Source organism: Xiphophorus maculatus, chromosome 11 (genome assembly GCF_002775205.1).
Source record: "Xiphophorus maculatus strain JP 163 A chromosome 11, X_maculatus-5.0-male, whole genome shotgun sequence".
Lineage (NCBI taxonomy): Eukaryota > Metazoa > Chordata > Actinopteri > Cyprinodontiformes > Poeciliidae > Xiphophorus > Xiphophorus maculatus.
The window spans coordinates 26,008,282-26,031,270 of NC_036453.1; the positions used below are offsets into that span (position 1 = coordinate 26,008,282).

The 22,989-nt window shown below is 42.3% G+C and overlaps 1 protein-coding gene across 3 annotated transcripts in view; it reads right to left on the reverse strand.

Annotated features, from left to right (window-relative positions):
* Nucleotides 1-22,859, reverse strand: part of zzef1 (zinc finger ZZ-type and EF-hand domain containing 1) — a 35,698-nt gene extending 12,839 nt beyond the window's left edge. For 2 of the 3 annotated variants that reach the window (XM_023341949.1, XM_023341948.1), the window contains exons 1-43: nucleotides 22,304-22,859; nucleotides 21,506-21,650; nucleotides 19,956-20,150; nucleotides 19,670-19,853; nucleotides 19,362-19,561; nucleotides 17,718-17,928; nucleotides 17,515-17,631; nucleotides 17,230-17,408; nucleotides 16,376-16,474; nucleotides 16,190-16,281; nucleotides 15,434-15,579; nucleotides 14,001-14,109; nucleotides 13,272-13,490; nucleotides 12,682-12,773; nucleotides 11,623-11,858; nucleotides 11,405-11,538; nucleotides 11,160-11,230; nucleotides 10,952-11,066; nucleotides 10,694-10,859; nucleotides 9,784-9,905; nucleotides 9,558-9,680; nucleotides 9,280-9,449; nucleotides 9,105-9,186; nucleotides 8,817-9,018; nucleotides 8,562-8,695; nucleotides 7,842-8,082; nucleotides 7,682-7,761; nucleotides 7,522-7,612; nucleotides 6,975-7,440; nucleotides 5,653-5,817; nucleotides 5,453-5,572; nucleotides 5,172-5,333; nucleotides 4,928-5,060; nucleotides 4,683-4,821; nucleotides 4,222-4,387; nucleotides 3,875-4,137; nucleotides 3,047-3,219; nucleotides 2,784-2,967; nucleotides 2,533-2,696; nucleotides 1,359-1,639; nucleotides 739-913; nucleotides 512-644; nucleotides 71-297 (exon numbers count right to left, since the gene is read on the reverse strand). In XM_023341949.1, coding sequence (XP_023197717.1) covers nucleotides 71-297; nucleotides 512-644; nucleotides 739-913; nucleotides 1,359-1,639; nucleotides 2,533-2,696; nucleotides 2,784-2,967; nucleotides 3,047-3,219; nucleotides 3,875-4,137; nucleotides 4,222-4,387; nucleotides 4,683-4,821; nucleotides 4,928-5,060; nucleotides 5,172-5,333; nucleotides 5,453-5,572; nucleotides 5,653-5,817; nucleotides 6,975-7,440; nucleotides 7,522-7,612; nucleotides 7,682-7,761; nucleotides 7,842-8,082; nucleotides 8,562-8,695; nucleotides 8,817-9,018; nucleotides 9,105-9,186; nucleotides 9,280-9,449; nucleotides 9,558-9,680; nucleotides 9,784-9,905; nucleotides 10,694-10,859; nucleotides 10,952-11,066; nucleotides 11,160-11,230; nucleotides 11,405-11,538; nucleotides 11,623-11,858; nucleotides 12,682-12,773; nucleotides 13,272-13,490; nucleotides 14,001-14,109; nucleotides 15,434-15,579; nucleotides 16,190-16,281; nucleotides 16,376-16,474; nucleotides 17,230-17,408; nucleotides 17,515-17,631; nucleotides 17,718-17,928; nucleotides 19,362-19,561; nucleotides 19,670-19,853; nucleotides 19,956-20,150; nucleotides 21,506-21,650; nucleotides 22,304-22,717 — 7,320 coding nt within the window. In that variant the 5' untranslated portion in view covers nucleotides 22,718-22,859. The remainder of the gene's footprint in view (nucleotides 1-70; nucleotides 298-511; nucleotides 645-738; nucleotides 914-1,358; nucleotides 1,640-2,532; nucleotides 2,697-2,783; nucleotides 2,968-3,046; nucleotides 3,220-3,874; nucleotides 4,138-4,221; nucleotides 4,388-4,682; nucleotides 4,822-4,927; nucleotides 5,061-5,171; nucleotides 5,334-5,452; nucleotides 5,573-5,652; nucleotides 5,818-6,974; nucleotides 7,441-7,521; nucleotides 7,613-7,681; nucleotides 7,762-7,841; nucleotides 8,083-8,561; nucleotides 8,696-8,816; nucleotides 9,019-9,104; nucleotides 9,187-9,279; nucleotides 9,450-9,557; nucleotides 9,681-9,783; nucleotides 9,906-10,693; nucleotides 10,860-10,951; nucleotides 11,067-11,159; nucleotides 11,231-11,404; nucleotides 11,539-11,622; nucleotides 11,859-12,681; nucleotides 12,774-13,271; nucleotides 13,491-14,000; nucleotides 14,110-15,433; nucleotides 15,580-16,189; nucleotides 16,282-16,375; nucleotides 16,475-17,229; nucleotides 17,409-17,514; nucleotides 17,632-17,717; nucleotides 17,929-19,361; nucleotides 19,562-19,669; nucleotides 19,854-19,955; nucleotides 20,151-21,505; nucleotides 21,651-22,303) is intronic. The other variant, XM_014469423.2, reaches the window with a different exon arrangement.
* Between the last annotated feature and the right edge of the window lie 130 nt (nucleotides 22,860-22,989).

A 22,989-nucleotide genomic window follows, 5' to 3' on the forward strand; every position in this document is an offset into this window, starting at 1 on the left:
GTGAGAGGAATGCTACATTCAGACAGCAGAGACAGGACGGGACCGCGTGTGGATTCTGGTTAGCAGCTACCTTCAGTGTGTTGTAGAGTCCTTTAAGAGCCAGAGAGAGCACCCAAGAAGCCTCCACTGCATCGGGAAAACCATTATCCTGGTTCGCCTGTAAAAGGTGGCTGATGATGGACGTGAAATTGCTCAGGTAGCGACTCAGGAGAGTTTTCTGGCAGCTGTGACTATCTGGCTGTGCTGGGAGACTGGTTGTGGTGGAATCCTGAGACTGGATAAGCTGGTAATCCTTCACTGTGAAAGAAACTCACAGATTACCGACATATAACCAACAACGAACTACACACAGCCTACAAGAATAGGCAATATTAAATAGTACTGCCATGACAAAATTAAAGCCCTGTGATTCATGTATTTAAGGCCAACGTACATTTTTTTCTACGAATTTAAGACTTTTTAAGAATCTCCCCACTATCAGCACTCATCCCCCCGTTATTACCGGACTAACCTGTTTTCCTCTTGCGCGTTTTAACGTCGACCACAGCTGCGTGGTTCTTCTCCGTGAAGTGTTTCAGCAGGATCATGTTGTGCTGTTCGTTGGCGTTGTCGATGAACACCGTCTGGGTTCCCACACACAGCACCTGGAGAGACACCGTCAGGAGTTACCATCGCTAAGCTCGCTCAGGATGGGAGGACAGGGGGGGTCCACACGTTCAGGCGACGCGTACGGCATACCTCGGGGAAGCCCACCAGCACCAGCAGGGTGAAGAGGTTGGTTCGTTTCAGAGTCTGGGGGAGCTGCTGGACGCAGTGGTCGGTGAAGGCGGCGATGACCGCGCACCACTCAGGGCAGGTGTTCAGGGTGTGCAAAATGTCTGCCACGGTGCACGCCCAGTCCAGACCGATACGACTGCAAACAGTTCAGTTCAAAAGTGCTTTGTCCATCCCAAAAGGGAAAGGAAATGTGTGAATCTGTCACATTTTCTCTGGTAAAGAACTCTTGTGAACTTGATGAATACCTGACAAACTTTGAAGGCCATCGGAACAAAAGAGGCTTTAGAGATCCAATCTGGTCCGAACACAACTAAGCAATATTTCACTTGTAATCACACTTTTTTTTTTCTTGATTAAAAGTTTAATAAGTGACATCCCACTAGAGGGAAAACTATGTAAATTCCAACGCCTCCCTTTTGGCTGGAATAACGGAGCTAATCAGAAAAACCAAACATCAATATTACAGGAAATGATTAACTTTTACCAGTCCTTCCTCTGAAGACTTTGACTGGTAATAAGAAAAACGTCTGACGCAGATTTGTAGTAGTTCATTTGCCAGAACCAAGGAGTTAGCTTTTTACCTGTCTAAACAGACGGCTCCGAGGCTGAACAGCAGCTGGGTGGTCTTCCAGCCCTGAGTGTCTGAACAAGCGGCGTCCCCTTGCGTCAGCAGCTCGTATTTGTCCGCCAGCGCTTCGGTGACGGCGGCGTCAGCTTCTGTCGGAGTGATCCGAAGCAGCAGCTGGCCCAGGAGCCCGAGGGAGAGGTGGTAGGTCTCGTTCAGAGAGCCGGCGTTGGAGATGACGGCTCTGAATAGACGAGGCAGGATGGAGCTCAGGCTGGACAGGCTGAGGGTGCTGCCCTGTGGAGACGGGAGGGGAAATGTAAATGTTACCAGGGTTCGCTTGCTTTGTCAGCAGTCAAATTCGAGCACTTTTCAAGCATTTTCGAAGATACATTTTCAAACTTTTCCAGCAACACATGTTGGAGATAAAAGCAATACAAATGGAACAAAAAAAAAGACAGTTTCAATTCACTGCTATATAATATCACTGTTATTAATATCTAGTGAAAGTATTTTACAGCAGGGATGAGGTAAGTTACAATATAACAAAATTTTGCGTTTTGAAATCTCTCTCACACACAAGTTACCAAAAAAATCTTTAAAAGATGTTCTTTCCAATATTTTTTCCCCATTTAGTAAACAGAAATAGTTTTCAGAATGGTAACTAAGCTAAAGTTTGGTCTGATTTCACTTAAGATAGTGAGAAATTATTTTTGTCTTTTTATTTTGTGAATGAAAATATTTGGCTTCAACTATAAACAACGCTTTTCAAATTTAGCCTTTTGATCCGAAGTTAAATTGAAAATATGAAGCACCTTCCAGGATTTCATGCAGAAACTAATCATTTAGCGAACCTTGACACTGACTTGAAATTCAAGTACTTTCAAGGATTTCAACCACTTGTACAAACTCTGTATTACATTTTTTTAATTAAAAAATGAAGATATTTAAGAAATAATACAAATAGTGCACAAACTGGGATTCTCACTGCTTCAGAAATCAAGGTTATTTTAAAAGGAGTCATTTATATAAACTTTTAAAAGGGCTAATCCTAGAAATATGACCTTAATGTCACTTTAAACCGCAAGAGGAAAAGGTTAAATCCATTTGAGCGACTATTTTTTTTCCCAGTCGTCTAACACATGAATTGCACAGCAATCCCCCCAAAAAAAACAATTAGCTCCACATACTGGTTTTGCTGATGGGAGCATCGCCGCCAGCAGTCCTAGAATCCTCTCTCTGGAGCACTCGGAGAACACGTGCTCCTGCAGCGGGACCTGCGGCACCCTCTCGTCCGTCTCTTTGACGACGTCAGATCCTGGGGAGTTGAGAGCTCCTGGTCCTGATTCTGCAGCTGAAAAGTTGTTTAAAAAATGAGTTTCCTACAGTCATTAATAAACTGTGAGGTGATTAGCCTTCTGTGAGGTATCTAAGCACCTACGTCGAACTACAGGAGAAAGCGGGTCCTCGCTGGAGACGGAGGGAGTCTGGCTGAGACTACCTGAGTCCAGGGTGTCCTGAGCAACCAGCTTCTTTTTGTCTCCCTCTGCAGAGCTTTGGGGAATAGATAAGTCAGGAGGAGCAGTGGGAGGAGAATCCGGCTCCGCTGCCTTTTCGTCTTTAAGCTGAGGAGGAAAGCGATCGATACGATTAAAAATCTAGCGAGTTCTTTTCACCGCCGCACGCCGTCAGGTTGTTGCCGACCTCGTTCTTGGGAGACAGCGGAGAGCAGATGGCAGCCGTGCTGCCTGGAAGCGACGAGGTGTCCGTGGCCGAGCTGAGCTCCTGAGAGGTCTGAGGCGACGCCGGGCCCAGCTCGCTCTCGGACGCCGACTCGTTGGAGGAGAGCAGAGCGAGCAGGTTGGAGGAGCGGAGGCCTGAGTGTAGCACAGAAAGGTGAAGATGTGTTAACGAACAAACTCTGCAACATGTTTGGGGATTTTTGGAAACCCATTAATAGAGTCTGATAGCTATTAATCTGTCTGTCTCTCTCTTTTTTCCTGTCTTCTCTATCCTCATTTCTTTCCACCTATTCTCCATACTCCTTTCTGTGTTTCCACCCTTCCTTTTATTCCTTCCATTTCCTTCTTTCATTTTCTCTCCGTCCTTTGAAATACTGTTTTATTTCCTACCTTTACATCCCTCTTTCCTTTTTCCGATATTTTTATTCCCTTTTTTCAGCCCTCATCTTCATTCCTTCTTTTAATCTCCTGTTTTTTGCTCTTTTCCCTCTCGTTTATTCCTTCCCATCTCTCCGACTTTCCTCTTTTTCCTCCTATGCATTTTACTTCCTTTCACTCTTTCCTCTCTGTTGCTTTTCTTCCATTTGTTAATTTCAATCCCATTTCCTTTCTTTTCTTCCCTCCACATGTTTTTTTAATTTTATTTTCTGCCCCAGTATCACCAGGATACAATGCAACCTATTGCTGGGGTAACAATAAAGAAGGACGTTTTCTCCAACCAGGCCACTAGATGTCCCTAACTGTACAAAAATTAGAAAAAATAAATAAAAAATGACTGGCTCAGACATACCTTTGCCAGTCTGGCCTTTGAGCAAGCAGTCGGTGATAAGCTGGGAGCAGTGCGCCTGCAGGTCTGAAGCCAGCTCCAGGGTTTTGCCGTCTAAACACTCTCCCTCTGTTTGTTTCTCACTGCTCAGCTCAGAGGAGTACAGGGCCAAAGCAGCGAACAGGAGCCATGAGTAGTTGTGGATGTAGGGCTGGATGAGGCGGTGACGGTCACTGATTCGTATGGTCACCATGGGGTACACAGTGATGCGATGAGTGGGTAAATGGCTAAAAAAATAAAAAATAAGAAGAAGCTACAGTTAACCACAAAATTCTAAGTGTTTTTAAAAACAGGGTGTTAAAACAAACTACCTGTCAGGATACTTCTTGGCGTTGTAGCAACCAAAGCACAAGTCAAAGTCCTCACAGACGTTGCAGTTGATCCTGCTGCCAACAATGAGACCCTGACAATGATCGCAGGCGTACTCCATGTTCACCATCTCGTGATCGTCCTCGTGACCTTCGGGTTTGGCTCCACCTGAACACAAACACAGACCCTCCGTTTAATGGCTTTCTGACTGTGTGTTGTCGTCAGAGGGTTTCTGCAGGTTTCAACAGCTAAAATGTAAGACTTTATAAGATCTGTATCACACACACACACGACACAAATGTACAAAAGAAATTTCCATATCTTATATAGTAATGGTGCTAAGTTTTGTTGGACAGAATGGATGTGGCATCCTACAAAATGTTGCATCTTAGCAATAGTTGGGGACTGATTTTGTGATGCAGATCATTTTAATAAATTGCTGTAGTGTGATGTATGCGCTCACTGAGGAAGCAGGTCTTGCATAGGTCCATATCCATGCACTGCAGACATCGGTAGCGGTGCCATGGAGCCATCCTCTCACAGCCATCGCAGGAAATTACCACATTCAGCAAGTCACAGTAGCGGGCAATAAACATGTGCATCTGAAGGAAAAATACATTTAGATATGTATTTATAATAAACAGGCACAAATCAAGCAAGACAACCCCTTTCTAACTAGAACTTCGTCTATTATTTTCTTTAGAATACCTTCCTCCTGTCCTCCATGGACTCCTCTTCGTCGATTTTGTCGTACCACTTTTCAAACATGCCGTCCATGCACTCATCCATCCATTCCTGGTTCTTCTTGTAGTCAGCGATTTCATCCTCCTCCGTCCACTGACTGAGTTTGAAACAACAGAAGTGAACCTTTTAGACTTCATCTTGTAATGCATCTAAAACGGCGCTCAATGAGGCGCCAGGCGTTAGATAATTCACGTTATGTTTCGCTTACCTGATGGCGATGTCATGAACACTGATGTTCTCTTGCGACATCGTGAGCAGGAGTACTGGAAGCTTTATGCTCTGGAAGAGAGGAAGGTCCTGCACCTCCCAGTTCATGTCCAGGAGGTGCAAAAAGCAGGTCTGCACACACGACAGGGCTGGGAGCAGAGCTCTGGAGAGCAGAGATCGGGATCAGTTGACTGCACACTAAACACACTCTTATACTGATCGCTGCTGACGGCACGTTTTAATCTGTTCTGAGTAAAAACAGGAATATAAGAAACGTCTTACTTCTCGTTGAGACTGCTGAAGCCCTGAACTGCCTCCACCAGCATGAGGACCAGCTGATGGTAAGAACGCCTGACCTCCTCTCCAAGTTTCTGTCCGCTGTCTGACAACTGGGAGAAATAACTGAAAAGCACACAAAATGATTGACGATTATTGTCAAACGTGCAGGGAGTTCACGTGTTCTGGAGCAATGGTCGATCTACCTGGTGAAGTCTTTCTGGCAGGCCAGCAGCTCCTGCAGGAACAGGATGCAGTGCGGCTGGAAGAGGTGCGGCTGTCCCAGGGAACGTAAACACTGCTGAATCATCTCCAGCACCTTGCACACACTCAGAGCCTGGGCCTTGTTCAGGGCCAAGGTTTGCAAGATGCTGCCGGGAGGAAACAACAATTCAGACAATATTACAGTTAGCTTCTAGTCGAATTTTGGGTCACAGAAAAACAGGTCTGCAACTATTATAATAATTGATTATCTTATCTTGATTGTTCTGATTGGATTTTTTTTAAAATTGCAAATTCTGAGGATTTTCCATTTAACCTCTTAAGCATTTAATTTTTTTTAAAATTCTATTTATTTAATGCACATTAGAAATGCATTCAAATGTGCAAATAATGTAATAATGAATTGTTTAATCTAAAAAAATATATTTTATTCTCAAAAAGGCAATAATTTAGTGTGCGCTTTATCACCTGTAGGGGAAAAAAACAACTTCTAACACCAACACGAGAAAAGCTCAGCCCTTTCTGCTTGACTAAACACCAATACAGTGAAGGGCTAAAATACTGACTATCTCTTAGAGTTAACCAATGAATAATTGGAGAGCAACTTAAATATATTTTTTAGAGGATTTGGACCAGGTGAAGCTAAAATTAAGCTACTTAAGGAATTCTGGGCAGTGCATGTTTACAAAGAAAGTTTTGTTTTTTTTTCTTTAATGCAAAATGTTTATATTTTTGTACAGTTCTGGCTTAACTACTTCTCTGAGCATGTTGGGGGGTTTTTTTGTTGCTTTTTTTTTTAGCAAATTACATTTTTGAGTCTGTAAGCTCTTGTTAATTATTAATTGATTACTAAATTAGTTGACAATAACCGATTCATCTGACTAATCGTTTCAGACCCACTAACAAATATACAGTGACAATAAACTCGTAATCCTGCATTACTTCTTAGAGGCTGCTTGTTACCGAACAACTTTCAAAATGGGGGCATAAAAGTAGTGGATCAACTTTAACCTCCCTAATTGGTATCGGGAACATTTAGTAACAAATACATACAAATAATGGAATGGAATAATTTTAGATTCTGTAGTTACTGATCTGTTTACATTCCAGGTCAAATTTTACTACACATATTCACCATCGGTACAATCACTAAGCATGCTTGATAAACCTGATTCATTTTTCACTGATTAGTAGCGATCTATAACAAAAAGCTAGAAATGATTAGAAAAAGTGGCTATGGTGTAAAAATTTATATCTAAAGTAACTTTTATGGACTTCACAGAACAATCTGGCATTAACGGTGTACCTTGCTGTGGTGAGAGCCTGGTCCTTCATAAAGTTCAGGATGTGTTTGAGTATTGGGTAGCACTCCTTGACAGAGGGGGTCATGTGGGATTCCTCCACGGAACGAAAGGACAGGAGGCGAAGGCGTGAGCGGCTGAACGGAGCTTTACGGGGGAACGTGGAGGGAGAGGCTGGCTCCCCACCCGCTGGGTGGGCGGGGAGACTCTCCGCGGGGTCCTTGTGGCCCCGCCTGCTCTGCTCGGAGGATGAGGGGTTTGGGGGCAGAGAGGCAGACGGCTGACTCTGTCCAAGCCTGCCGTCCACGGCCTCGTTGGGTAATCCCGGCTGTGGGAAGGCGGGCTGGAAGTCTCCTTCTGAGATCGAGCTTGAGCGGAGCAGAGGAGTTTTTGAGTCCCCAGCACCCAGACATGACTTTCCACACGGAGGAAAACGAAACAGCAGGAGGCTCTTCTCGATGCACATCTCAGCTGGGAAAAAGACAGTGGCGACGATGAGCGAACTCTCTCCAAGATGCGGAAGTTCGGAATGAGATTATGTGGATTCCTTACCCAGAGAATCCATGGTAACTTCCTCTGGACTCCCTTCTTTATCATCATAAATGTTCATTTTGCCAACAAGGTATCTCTGCTTCATCTCCAACTGAGAGGGAAAAAATGCAATCAGGAGCAGTGATTTGATACAGACATAAATCATGGGAGGAAAACTCACCATCCATGTTCTGATGCTGTCTGCCAGGAGGTAAACTTGCACAAAATCTTCACTCAGAAAGGATTTGCAGTCCTGATTAACTGGAGACACAAAGGAGCGACACATCAGCTAGATTTAACAACAACTAGGAAACCTGACAGCCATTCAGAGCTAACGTTACCATATGCCTTCAGAGCCTGGTTGAGGGCCGGGGTGTGGTACACCATGGCTGCCCAGATGGCGTTCACAGCTTGGTCCGTCTTTGGCCCGGCAACGATCTCATTGCTCAGGGGGTGCTTTCTGCAAGCCTGCACCAGGGTCTGCATTAGTTCTGCTTTATGCTCCGATGGTTCCTGTGAAGGGTTCCACCTTGCAAAGTCCTCAAGGAAGACCAAGATCTCGGCCAAAGTTGATGCGTCTGTCTGTAAATTGCGGGAACAAATAAAAGAGAACGGTAATTTCTATCATGTAGGATGGCTCAACAACTCTAATCAATCATGGAAGATCGATGAAAGCTTGAGGGGTTTATGTCTAATATTAAGGGTACAATACATACAAGAGATTCTATGTATTATTTAAAGTGAAGCAAGCATTAAACACTGTCGGAAAGCACACTTAAATGGTAAAATGAACTGAACTTATATAGCTCTTTTCCAGTCATTTTGACCACTCATAGTGCTTTACACTAGAGTCACATTCACCCATTCGCATTAACAAACGCACGCATTTATACACAGATATGCAGTTTGTTAGGTAATTTGGGGTTAAGCGCCTTGCCCAGAGGCACATCAACATGTGGCAGGAGGAAGCTGGAATCGAACCTACAACCTTCCGATCGCAAAATGACCACTCTACCCACACGGCCACAGCCGCCCACAGTTGAAGCAGACTAACCCCCTACCTGGTTGGGGGCTTTTTTAGTGGGATTTGCCTCACGTGTTTCACTCAAACCGTGTCGCAGGATGGGCTTCCATAAAGGGGAAGCCTGAACGTGAGACATTTTTCCTGGTGGAAGCTCCTTCACGCTGCGGATCTCTGAAGAAGAAGAAAAACAGAATACACAAATGTAAACTGTTCTGATTTACACTTGAAAGTCAGAATAACAACAATCGAAACAAAGCGACTGTGATCTTCCTGTTGGAGTTTTAAAACTCACCGTAAGGAGATTTTAGTGCCAGGGTTCTGGATGCAAGGCGACCCATGAGGCGGGCCACCAATAACTGCTGGTCCGACATCCAGGAAATGGTAATGTCTGGCAGACCCAGCGCCGTCACCGTGAACTTGTATCCCCACTCGTTATTGCTGCTGTCAGAGTGGAACAGGAACTGCAGCTGGGGTCCAGCGTCAAACGTCACCTTCTGTAGGAGCGGAGAGACAGACACGTTGCGGGATGAAGTGAAAAATGCTTTCCATTCTGATAGTTACTCGGCTTTGGCTCGCTTACCTTTGGCCATTTCTCACTCCCAACCTTCATATCGTAGCGCACCTTCCCACCTCTGGAGTCGGTGAATTCTAGATAGTCGTATCTGTGAGGATCAAGTGGAAACGCTGAGTGAGATGCTTTCACTAAGAGTTTCCCCAAACAGATGTGAGGGAAGGTGTTGCAGTGCACCGGCGACCTCTTCTCCGTCTCGCAGCGTTCGTCAAACTCCACCTCGAAGGAGGTCGCGCCGGGACAAGCGAAGACGGTGGTCTCGTGTTGGCTGTTCTCGTAGTTGTGAGGAGACTCCATGTTCCACGTCCTGAGCACCACTGGTTTCTGAGGCTGGTGGGAGCTCTCTTGATCCACCTTCAGTCATTATAACGACAATAAAATTCAGCTACAGAGTCGGCTTAACAACATCACAACTAAATTTAAGATATGCTTCCAGCTATATTTTGCATATGACAGACTCACCTTAGAGAAGATGTCTCCTGTGTCGCTTGACAGTCTTTTGAGGAGCTCAACTAACGAGGAGAAGCTCTTCAGCAGCACGCTGTGGGGAATGTCCAACGAACACAACTCCAAGAGGAAAATCATCTTGCAGGAGACGAACAAATGTTAGTTAAATGCTTCAGTAAAACATCGACTCTGCCCCTGTGTATGAGAGTAATTAAAATTCACGGGAGAAAGTACGCGTTACCAGCTGTCTGAAGATGGTGGCCAGAATGGAGCTGCCCAGTTTGTTGTTAATTTCGCTGCTGGTGAACCTCTCGAGCAGGGAGCCCAGCACTGCCTTGATGCTTCCCAAGAACTGATCCACATCTGGAGGAACATGTTCATGAAAGGAGTGATGAACATCTTTGGTCATATTCAGGGTTTCTGCAGGTTTCAGCAACTCAAAGGTAATGGTGCGTTTGCACCAAATGCATCTAACGCTTCAAGTTCGACGCGTGTGCACTTTGAATGCAGACGCTTGACACATTTTGCTTAACACCTAGCACTTTATGTGTCGGGCGTGTCTGGTTTACATTCAAAGACTATGTGGAGGCACGTCGAGGGCGCATCAAACGCATCAAAACTCGCTCTAGCCGTTGTTTTCAGTTGGCGTCCTATTTGTCAGACACACTTGATGCGTCAAACGCCTCAAATCATGCTATGCTACACGCGGAAAACCCCCCACAACGGGCTCTTGACGGGCGTCCCCATAGACTTTGAGTGTAAACCAGACGCTCTAAACGCGTTTGGTGTGAACGCACCATAAGACTTTTCAAGACCTTTATGAATGAAATTTAAGACTTCTATCATCACAAAAATGTACAAAAAATAAATAAATCGCCTATGTCTATATATATATATATATGTATGTATATATACGCAAGCACACATACATATGGACAACTATTAAGGAAGAAATTATACTCATGAGATTAACTTTAGACATATTTTAAACAAATTTTAGACATTTTAAGGCTTTAATTTGAGATACCTGAATTTAAGACTTAAGGATGTGCTCATTATTGTTCCTCTATGAATACGTTTGTACAGCATTGTATTGAAAATGAAATAAAGCCATCCCGTTTCAAAAATGCAACCACGTTAAAATGGCTCACATGTTAGAAGGATGTCTCTGGCCAGATCACATGCGGTGGATGTGGAAGTTCCACCTTTGAGCTGCAGGTAGCACCAAGAAAGCAGGCTGCCCTGCAGAGCCCAGAACAGAGACAGCAACACCTTCCTGCTGGCTCCGGTCTTCCCGTCCACCATCATCACCTCACACTGAAAGACCAAATGTTCATAAGGAATGTTCGATTTGATGCTCCAGCAGACGTAGTACAACATTCGGATAAATAATGAAAGTCTGAAATCACCTCTTTTGATGCGACGAGTAGCAGCGTTTCCATGACTACCAGTATGGGGCTGATGTCGAAGTCTGACGGAGCTCCTTTGGGGGGAAGCAGGAGAAGGCCGCTTGGATCCTGGTTACTGTGCAAAGACAGAACACCTTTTACTGATATACGGTTATCATCTCATGTATGAGTAAAATACATACAGGTGTGTCTGGATATGTGTTCTTACCTGAAATAATTACAAAGAGATTCGAACGTCACCTTCACCGACTCTGGCTGATCATCTTCAGTGATATTTTTCTGTAAAAACAACAGATTCACATTACTAAACTTCCTACACAAATACCAATCAGTAATAAATAAATAGGTATAAACTGGTTTAATTTCTTCTAAAAAACAGTTAAAAGAAACGAGCAGGATTTTTTTTAGATTCCAATTTTAGCTGTATTAAGACGGAAAAACTATGAAACTCACCATCATGTGGAAGAGCTTGTCCCGCCTGTTGAGTTTATCAGGGAAGAAAACAGCAGCTCCATTCAGAATGGCCTTGACCGCTTCCTTGTGCAAAATGGTTTTCATTACAGTCTCTCCTTCTGGACAATCCACAACTGAAACACAAGAGTCATGGCTGTCAAACGCCAACCCAAGTGACCCCTCGTGCTGCCCTGCATGACTTTGACTCTTGTTCTTACTGTGGCAGAGGTGAGTATAGAGCTCCAACACAGCCTTAGCAGAGATACTCTGAGAATCTCCACTGCTGGATGACTGTGGACCTGCTGCTGCCGCTGCTGGTGCTGCAGAGGCACTTTCTTCTGGTCTTTTACTCTCCTCTGCGTCCTGGAGCTCGGTCGGGTTGGGCAGCATGGGGAAACAGTTCTGCATCAACTGAAGCAGGAGGACTCTGCTTTTCAACACCTCCTCTCCCTCACTGCAACACGGAGATTACCAACAACTAAGAGCCCAACACTCTTTTTCTAACAGTGTTGGGCTGAAACGATTAATCGGATTCATCATGATGAATCGATTATTCGCTGAAATAAGAACACAGTCGGAGCAACAATAAAGCCAAAACTGTACATGAAATACATACATTTTTATGTAAAGTTAAGCAAAAGGGGGGGGGCTTTTCACATATTGATGTTAGAAGGAGTTTTTTAGCTGCAGATTTACACTAAAGGAAGTTATGTTATTGCATTTTAGGCAATAAAATATTTTTTTATATAAAAAAACTAACTATTATTTTATATGGTTATTAGTGCATAAAATAAACTTAAGTGGTTATAATGAAAATTCTTTTTTAAGCAATTACTTGATTAGTCATCAGAATAACCAATAGAAAACTTGATTGTTAAAATTTGCGTTAATCAGAGATGCAACTCTGCTGCCCTGCTCTATTCTTTTGAGTTCAGTTCAACATTAGAAGAGGTTGCTTTTCTTAGTTGATTATAATTCTCAAGGGAACAAATAAGGGAATGCTACCCGCACCGCCTTAAGTGTCAAGCCTTTGATCATTTTCTTCTTAAAAAGCTTCTGAAAAAGTGATTTTCCTTAAAAAGCAATGACGTTCTTTAAAACAGTTCTTAAAATATCCTCTGGCCTGAACTCGTGCGCCATGTCTGATAAATATTGCATGAAGGCTGATAACTTAAAAGTGGCATCTGACATGCCAGCAGGTGAGAACTTCACAAAATCGGAGCACCTCATGTGTTTATGGGTCGTAAATAAGCAGCAGAGGTAATCTGATTACTCACATCTCCCTGAGTTTATTGTAGAAGTTCCAGAAAAGGTTAAGGCTGAGACCACTGAAGTCCAGAAGATACTTCTGCTTGAAGTGTGAGGCATCCTGCAGAAACAACATAGTTGAATCAATCTGATAAAACAAGCCTGCAATGTCTCCTCAAAGCCACTAGAGGGCAGAGAGACTGAATATGAACAAATAAATGAGCACAGAGGAAGGGAAATCCCACATTTCAGCTTGATCAACTGCTACTTTAGCCATAATAAAACAAATGTATTTCTCTTTGGATTTGTTTTTAGTGTTTCTTTGTGGAAATTGAGGAGATTTCCCATGAATAGACATTGCTGTTCAGAAGTGTTGAGTCATCCCTGAATGACTCGTCTCTCCCACAATGACTCAGACTTTCTTTTAAAGTGGTCCGGATCAATAGCCGTCCAGGCTTCCTGGAAGTCTTTCAAGCATTTTCCGAGGAAAACCTCCTTCCGCTTTCATTTCCACATCTCTACAAAATGATTTCCAAAGGATGGATGCTCTCTTTATGATGCAGTGACGATCAATTGTACCAAAAATGTAACTTAAATCCACCAGGCAGTGGTACGTTACCATGTCTCGTGTGAGCTGCTGTATGAAGAAAAGGGTTTTATTGAGAAGACAAAGGCCGGTGACTCCATTGTGGTCAAGGCCGTCTCCCTGTCCTCCGAGGTCATCCAGGTCGACGAGCCTCTCCGTACCAGGACACAGGTAGCCGCTGAAGCTGAGATTCTGCACGCCTAGCCGCTCGGCCGAGTCCTGCCTGGTGCAGAGGAACTTCACCATCAGGAACTGAGAAGACAAAACAATAAGATGTTGATTCTACCAAGTTTGTCACGATAACAAATTTTGCTGGACGATAAATTGTCCAGCAATAATCCCAGGAAATGTCCCAGGAATAATTGTGGTAAACGATAACATTATCGTTTCGACATCATTTTCAAGTAATATAACGGTGGGGGCAGAACAATGTAAGTTCACCATGTCAAAGACTAATAAAAGTTGGAACTGCAAAATATTTTAAATATCCAAAATAAAACACAGCAACCAAACACAATAAAAAGAAAATAAAAACACACATAAGCTAAATGAATTATGAAATCTGTAAACAAAATATTATGAATCAGAATGGAAATTATTGAATCATTCATTGATTAAGTGCTTATTGCAACAGGCTTAGGTATAACACAGCCAATCTATGCTAACCAGTGCAAAAATTGGATTAATTAAAAGAAGTTGGGAGGAAACAGAAAAAGTAAATAAAAAGTTTGAAATGGCATCAGCGAACAGACTGGCTGGCACCTTAGCAACGCGACACTGCTGCAGCTTGATCTCCACATCATTCCAGTCCTCTTCAAGTTCAAACCAGCCAATCGGCTCATCCTCACTCTGCGCTGAAATCTTCCCGCTGCTGGTAATGTGACAGAGAGATTTAAAGGTAATAAACTACACAGACCTCCCATGAAGACACTTATGGCATTAAGGGACATGCAGAGGTGTGACAAAGTGTTTGCCTCCTTACAGATTTATGTTCTTTTTGCATTTTTTCGTCACACTTACATGTTTCAGATCGTGAAGAAATGTTGAACAGTGGACAGAAACGACATGAGTAAACATAAAATGTGACTTTCAAGCAATAATTTCATTTATTCAAGGAAAGAAAAAGCTACCCACAGCATCCTGTTCCTCTGGGAAAGCAACTGACTCTTTGTTAAATCGTGAATTAACTTTGATTAAACTACATTTCCTAGAAAGCCGAACTCGATTTCATAAGCCAAACCCAGGCCTGGATATTCCCTGATGAATCATTTAAATATACTAAATCATTTAGTGAGATATTTAATAACATACGTGTACATACAAATAATTTAAATAGAACCTCTCTGAATGTCTCTGGTGGAGGAAAGATCTAAAATTGAAAGATTGTATAAAATGTCAAAAACAGCAGAAAGACAAAGTCACTGACGTTTTTGAGTCTGGAAAAGACGAATCACAGTCAGAGTCATAACTGGAGAAAACGTTCAAAACTTTCGAAGAGAGGCCGGTTAAAACCCCCCAAAAAACCAAGAGCGCATTGACAATTCAAATTCTATTCAATCCAATTCTATGCTTGGGGCTCCGAGCGATGTCATGCTGCACTATCTATTTTGAGAATTCCTGATTGAACTTTCTGAACTATTTGTTGCTGTTTATTCTTTAACATGTTTAACCAAGGTAGTCAAATCATTTATTTTTGTCAGTTTCTTCGTTATTTTTTTACACTGGCTTTTATACTCCTACTTGCACTGTCTGAACAAATTAAAGTTGTGGGTTTTTTTACATGTTTGATGAAGCTTGTAAAGCTATTGGTGGATTTAAGTGTTGCTGTACTGGTGCAGAGTTATCAAAATATATTTCACAAATAAAAAAAAAGAAAAGTAGGGCTGCATCAATATGAACATTTGGACTGATTGTGAACAACTACTATTCACACAGAGGTTGACTGTGTGATTAATTAAGTGTTATTTAATTATGTCAGAATATGGGGCTAAAAAAAAAAAAGCACGCCACACTTTTCACATATTTACTTGTAAATAAGTCTGAAAACCACATATTTTACTTCATCTTCACAATTATGCAATAGCTTTTCACATACAATTTCCTTTTGAATATTTGAAACTTGTGTTATATGAAAAATTTAGATAGTTGTGAATAGTTTTGTAAAAGAAAAATAAAATACGAGGAGAAATCCTCACCTGTCCTGTACAAACTCTTTGTAGTCCTTGTAGTTCCACGAGTCGTACTTTTTGAACCTCTTGAAATGTTTCTCTGCATCAAAAGTTTCCTCCTCCATGTACGCAAACACCAAGCCACATTTAACTCCGATCGCTCCTTTTCGCACCTGATCACAACGACAACAGTGCAAAAATAATCAACACCCATCATAAGTCATGAGACTTTTATAAAAAAAAGTGATATTTCAATCAAATACCTCGACATTAGCGGATTTTGTTCATTTTAAAATGCTATTATTTATGTTTAAAACAAGAAAGAGATTATTACCAATTAATTCAGAAAAGTTATTTCTTTTAAACTCAAGTGACAGGAATAGCAGGAAGGAGTCAGATTTCAGAAGTAAAACTGTGCGTACTGCTATAAAACTGTTGTATTTTAGTGCATGGAGTAAAGTTATGGAACAGTGTGGACAAGAAGTTCAAAAATTATCTACTTCCAGACTCCTAAATCAATTAAGTTAATAATGAAGAGAATTATATATTGTTTACAACTTAAATTGCTAATTGAACATTTATTTTCTAATTACTGAGAAAGGCGCAGGTTTATTCAAGACTTTTTCTTCTTCCTGCTCCCTTTTCACTCGTACAGATTAAGTGCTATAAGAAAACGTGTTTGTGAATTAATGAGGACATTTGCTAAAGCGAGTGAATAAAATGACTGACTGATTGAAATGTTTTCAGCTCTCTTATCACACATGTGAAACAGTGCCGTCTTACTTTGATCTTCATCTGCGTGACCTGGAAGTTGCTCTGGTCCTCCGTGGACAGGATGACGCTGGCTTTCTTCCTGCCGCTTTCTGTGAGGAAACCTGGAGGGGGGGACAAAAAGCAAACACCCCACTGACATGTGAGTGCATGTTCCTGCTGCCCTTCATTTCCAGACTGAGTTTAGTTCTGCTGTACCATCTCCAGTGGAAGACTCTGTGAGCATGTTCTCCGGTCCTGACTTTTCCTCTTTGCTCTTGACGTCACAGGCCTGCAGGTGGAGCTGGAGAGGCTTTCCTGCAACGAGTCACAGTTTTGGTTCAAATAAACGCTATCGTCCCTTCAGGAGATACACATGCAAAGGAGTTCTGCAGATTTCACCCACTCAAATTTAAGACCTATTTAAGACCATTATGAATAAAATTTAAGACCTGCATCACGACAGAAATTTTCAAAAGAAATTATGTTTCACATAGTAGTAGTGACAGGCTTTTGTGCACACTGGTCGGCAACGGAAGTGAGATAATAGCAAAGACGAATGTCGTCCAGCCAACTGGTGATAAATTTACAATTACCCATGACAGAAGCAAAAAAGCTAGCTAGTAAGGGGTATGTTAGCAGCTAGTTAGCAGTGGCTGCTACCGTTTTTTTGAATCTGTATGTTTATTGTGTGTTTCTTTTTATTTAGCCCAGTAAAGACACAAACATAGCCGAAAAGAAAAACGCATAGAATATACAAGATTAAATAGTCCTGCCACTACAACATTTAAGACTAATTTAAAGCTAACTTAGAGGTTTTTAATCTGTATGTTTTGTGTGTTTCTTTTTATTTAGCCCAGTAAAGACACAAACATAGCCGAAAAGAAGAATACATAAAATATACGAGATTAAATAATTCTACCTCTACAAAATTTAAGAAATTTTTTTAATTAAATGAAGACATTGCAATGCTTTAATTTTAGATACATAAATCTAAGACTTTTTAAGGCTGAACGGTCACCCTAATAAGGAATAACATGCAAATCAGAAAGGTGAAGGATAAGTCAAATTACCGTTACGATAAAGCAATCGCAGCCTAACAGAAGCCATGGAGACGATGAGGGAGGAGGCCTTGTACTTGGTCTGTAGACAATCACTGATGGAGGACAAGGCCTGGAGTATTTTAGCCACGCTGCCTCTGGCCAGGGCAAAGGCCAAGAGAGTCATTTCCGCATCAGGGCTCACACAACAGCTGAAAAAAACAAAACCCAAAGTGGCATCAATACAGTGATCACACTGCAGCTGAAGAAGTTGCAAAGATGAACATTTAAAAAATAAAAAAAGAAACAGCAGCTTACTTTGCAATCCTGAGGAGAAAGCCGTCCACTTCCTCCAGGATGTTTAGGGAGAAGAACTTGGGGAACTCTGTGGAGGATGGTGTTAGCGACAGCGGCGGCATGTGCTGTAAGGCTTTCCTGGAGAAAAAAGAACAGTGACAACAACCTGAATTAACATGCTTTTACAAACACGTTTGTTTTATTTTTACATCTCTGCATCTTACTGTGTGCTTTGGAGGACAGTGTGAGCCAGAGCTGGGTTCGTCTCCATCGACGCGGTGACCAAGGACGTGAGCAGAGACAGGTACCAGATGGCCGAAGCGTCCGAGACGGACACCTCTTTACTCTTGGTGATCTGATAACCCAGTGTCTTCAGTCCATGAATGCGCGTGTCGCATCCGTCGCTCAGGCATCGCTTGATGTTTATTTGGACGTCTGGGAATTGTTCGGGAAGAAACGCGGTTAGCTGAGTGACGGAACACGTGTGAACAAAAATTAAAAATCCCCTTCAACTAACACCTAATAATCTAATCCAGGGATCTGCTGCTTGCATCTCCAGAGAAAAATGTGACTCTTAAGCTCTTCGCAGAGTCTCTTTATAACTTAAAATAAAGAAGAACTGGGGAACAATTTTGAAAACAGAGCTAACAAAAAAGGCAAAATTTTGCAGTTTCAGTTTTTTATGAATATATTTGAATAGAATGTCCACACCAAAAAGCCAGAAATTAGTCAATATTTGCATAATTCATTCATTTTGATTTGGCAATTAGATCCCAAAATAAGTTCTTGATTCATTTTTAAGTATTTTTTTTTATTTTATATTAATTGGTTCCCAATAAAGCAAATTTTACACATCATGTAGTCATAGCATCATATTTCCAATTTTAAAACTTAAGAAAAGAAACTGCATGCAACATGATAAATAAAACAACTACAACTCTTATTTCTCAGGGAAAGATTACAACATTAGAGTTTTTGTTTCTACAAAAATGTAAAACATTTTTTTTTTGTAAGGTCAATTCTAAAAATAGAAATAAAATTGTCATTCTTCGATACAACTACAAAAGCACATTTTCTAGAATAGGTATTTATAATTATAATCCATTCTTTTCTAAAGTTTCTTGCAGAACTAGATAAGTCTTATGAAGTATAACTCTTTGGACTGTAAAGGTTGCTGACCCTTGACCTTTTTCCAGCTATACTTTCAAGAGAAACGTGCCATTTCAAATTCTAGTAATCACAACAGCTCAGTCATTCTTCCATAATAAATGCTAAAAAAAACTATTTTTATTTCACGTAAAGCCCATCTGCAAACAGGTTTAGGTTGCAGAACACCCTGAGCGTCAGTTTAGCTCGTCTTACTCAGCCCTCAGCTCTTTGCAGGGTAACAAGCATGCAGTACAATTTAAACTATGCAAAGGAAGTAAATGCATAGTTCAAGTTTATTACTGTGTTCTGTGCTGATATCTGCATGCTTCTTTTCCTCGATTGTTATCAAGTCACGTACAGCGTTTTGCAAAAATATTCAACCCCCAGGGATGTTTTCACATTACAAATAAACTGTTCTGTGTATTTTATTTGTTTTTTTATGTGATTAACCAAGAATAGAAATTAGTTTCTTATGAAATGGAGTAAATATTTACATAGTTTTTAATTTTATAGCTATTACTATATATTATTGTCGAAGTAGCTCTCTAGTAGCTTTGCTTTTTTTTTTAAGTGTTGAAAGAAATATGCATTTTATCGGTAAATATCGGAGCTCGGTTAAACAGCAATATAAATATCGGATATTAGCTGAAGGGTTCATATCGGTTCAACCCTCATTTTTTTGAACAGAGAATAAATACGGAAGACAGACGGGCTCTCACAGGGGTGGGTGATGTTGGCATTCTCCAGCAGAGCCACGTAGCCTGTGACGTTGCTGGGGATGCGGATGTCTCTGATCTCCTGCAGGGAAAGCCGCGTCTTCCCCACAGACACCGAGACTAGCTGAGGCATGTAGCTGTGGTCGTTGGAAGCCACGGCGATGGCCAGACGTCTCAGAACCACATCTGGTTTCAGCTTCAATCTGGGAACAGAGTGCAAGAAAAAAACAAAACAACAACAACAAAAAAAAACTTATAAGAGTCATGACTGGACGGTCTGAGGACCACAGAGTCGGAGTCGCATTCTTTACCTGATCCAGTGTGAGCGGGCGCTCCCGTCCGACTGCCAGAAAGACGACGTTTCCCCGTTAGTCATCTTGTAGATCTCGGAGACGTTGGAGGACGCTTCTATCGTGCTGTAGCACTGTGTGACCACCTTGACTTTATCTACGTCTGGGTCGCGGTCCAGCTCTGCTCTGTACTGGATATCTAAATCTGAAAGGAAGCGACTCCAGTCAGGACTATTTCTGCACAACATCCAGGAAGTAAAGCTGCATCCCATCTCTAATTCTTACACCACCTTACTCTGTTACTCACCTTTCTCCTTCTGCAGGAGAAATTCCAAGAAGTCTTGAACCACGCTGGACCTCATGGTACAGATGCTGTTGTAGCCCTCTAAAATCGGGAAAGGGATGGCACTGCTGGGAATACGATTCCTGTGGAGGAACTTAAGGATCTTAGAGGCGTGAGCTCCTAATCTGTCTTTGCTCTTTGAGAAGATGTCGACGAAACCTGTAGGGACAGGAAATACAAACAAAACACACATGAAACCCCAAAACAATTAAACAACAGTCTGACTACATGCAAATGGTGTCCACACGTGTAAAGAAATTCATTGATTTAGTGTAGCAAATATTAACAGAATACACATAATCAACTGTTAAATCCAAACAAGAGAAGAAAAAAAAGAAACAAAAAATATACAATCATGACAGTTTCAAATATTTAAATACTTTTATAGTTTTCAATCATTCTATGTTTTAATTCCCTCTTAAACTGTGTTATGTTATAGTTAGTTTAAGATCTTCTGTTACACTACATTACCTAAATAGCTCAAATTAATCCAGACTGGAGGGAGAGCATCTCTGAAGAGCAACTTTCAAGTCTTGCTTCAGGTTCTGAATAAGATTTAGTTCTGGACTTTGACTGGACCATTTCAACAAATTAATAAGTTTTGATTTAAATCCTTAAATCGGATCCCTGGCTGTGGGTTTGAGGTTGTTGTCTAGCTGAAAGCTTGCAACCCTTTTGCAGCCTCCAAAATGCTTTCTTTCAGCGTTGTCCTGTAATTATCTGCACCTGCCATAAACTCTGACTAGTTTCCCTGTTCCTCTTGAGTCGCCACAGCATGATGATGCCACCACCATGCTTTTACAGCCAAGGTGGTGCGTTCAGGGTGATGTGCAGTGTTACTTTTGCATGTATGAAAAATGTTCAATTGTTCTCTCATTTAACCACCTATTTCCACATGATTGCTCTGTTCCCTTGTGAGCTTGAGTCAAACTTTAAACTGAACCTTTCAGTGCTTTTTCCAACACATTCTCCAATCTGCAGCAGCTCCTACAGCATCACCATGGGGCTCATGGCTGCTTCTCTGAATAATATCCACAATTCCCAGCCAGCCAATTTAGGATGAGAGTCAAGTCTTGGGAGTTGTGCCAAAATCTTTTTTTTGGATAACTGTTTTAAACTTTAAGATTTTGGGTAACATATCAAGCCTTTTTGAGTCTAATTCAAGTCCCGAGTCATTGGTGTAAAAGACCAAGTCAAGTCAAAAGTATTTGACCATTTTTACGAGTCAAGTCATGTAACTCAATTTGGCTCGAGTTACATGTCTGGTACTTGACAGGTGAACTTCGAAAGTAGCTGGTGGCAATGGCGTCATTAAGGGTACAAAATACAAATACAAAAGCATGCCACACTTTTCAGTATATTAAAACAGACATCAGTTTCCCTCAACTTTACACGTAGCACATGAAACCCTAACAAAATACACAGAATTTTAGGGCTGTAATGAAGAACATAGTTGGTGTATGCATGTGTGTGGGCGTGTGTGTGTGTGTGTGTAAACAAATTTCTAATCTTACCTGGTGTGAGGGAGCACGCTTGGAGTTGTCTTATCACATGACTCAATTCTCCCTGTAAATTAGCTCCGTTGGAGTTCTTAAGAGCAATCAGCATGCTCTCTATGTCCACCACTCCATCCCCCTCTGCATCAAACTGTCCAAACGCCTGCGATCAGGGAAACAGAAGGCGACACACCCTTACACTCGGACACAATCAATCCCATCACAACACACAACAAACGCATGCAAATACAACTCCTAGAACTCACAACTAAATTACCTCTACATGCATAATGGATTAAAGTACTTCTTTAAAGTGTAGCTATATGCAATACACATTGAAGGGAAGCAGATAGCAGCGATGTGTTTGTATGTTGTGCCTGAAGGGATCAGTGCACTTCACTACTTTTAACACATGAAAGATAGTCATTGTCTGCCCACACAGAGTCAAATATGCAGACTGAGGCACAAACTTATCACACAACACCTGGCTGTCACCGCACAACAAGGCAGCAACAAAGAGACCAGCATTGAAAACAACTGAGACAATAACCCTGACAAGTAAAAGTAACAACATCGCAGCTGTTCAGTGCACACTCTTCAAACTACATGACTTGATTTATGCTCCTCTCCCTACAATCAGAGGAGCTGATTAGTCACTATGGATGGGCGCGGTGCCGCTATCAGCAGTTCACCTCTCATACCTGGGTCAAAAAGTGTCAAAACACCTGATATGCATGTCATGTCACAAATGACAGCAATGTTATCTTTCTGTTGTTGTTGTTGTGTTGTTTTTTTCGCTTTCAAAAACGTATATACCTCTTCACATTCATTTCTGGGAGCATCTCTGCTCTCCAACATTTCGCAGAACTGTTCCACATTGACGGACTCCTCGCCGCGGTTCAACCGGTCCTCCAGCCACCGTATCAGGACGCCCTCGTTACCGGACAGGACGGACTCGTGAATGGTGACCCCCGAGTCGCTGACACGGGCAGCCGCTTCTCTTAGTTTCACTTGCTCCAAAAGGAACTCGGGGCTAGGTGGCCCCTCGGTGGCCGCGGGTGGGTTATTCGATCCCCTTCCGCTTCGCCCAGACCCGGTGCCTCCGCTGCCACCGACAGCACCGCCAATGGCCGCAGAGGCCAGGTTGTCTTCCGCGAAACCGGGACTCTCCGTCTCCATGTCCTCCTCGTCGCCGCTCCCTCCACCACAGCCACTCTCTGCGTTCCCCATGTTCGTCTGACCCACCTTGGGTTCCCCCTAAAAATCCCCGCGGCCCCCGCTGGTGTCGGTTTTGAAGCGGCCGTGCTTTACCGGGGTCCGTACACAGACCTCTGTAACGTCAACCTACAGTCAGAACTCCGCTGCGCTCTACTACCGCATTCACGCACTGTACGTCAACTTGGCTGAAAAAAGACGTCCTCTGCGTAACTCGGCTGCGCAGGCGCTGTGCCGAGAGCACCACCATCAGGTCCCACCATTCTCAGTCCTCTTCCGGTTCATAA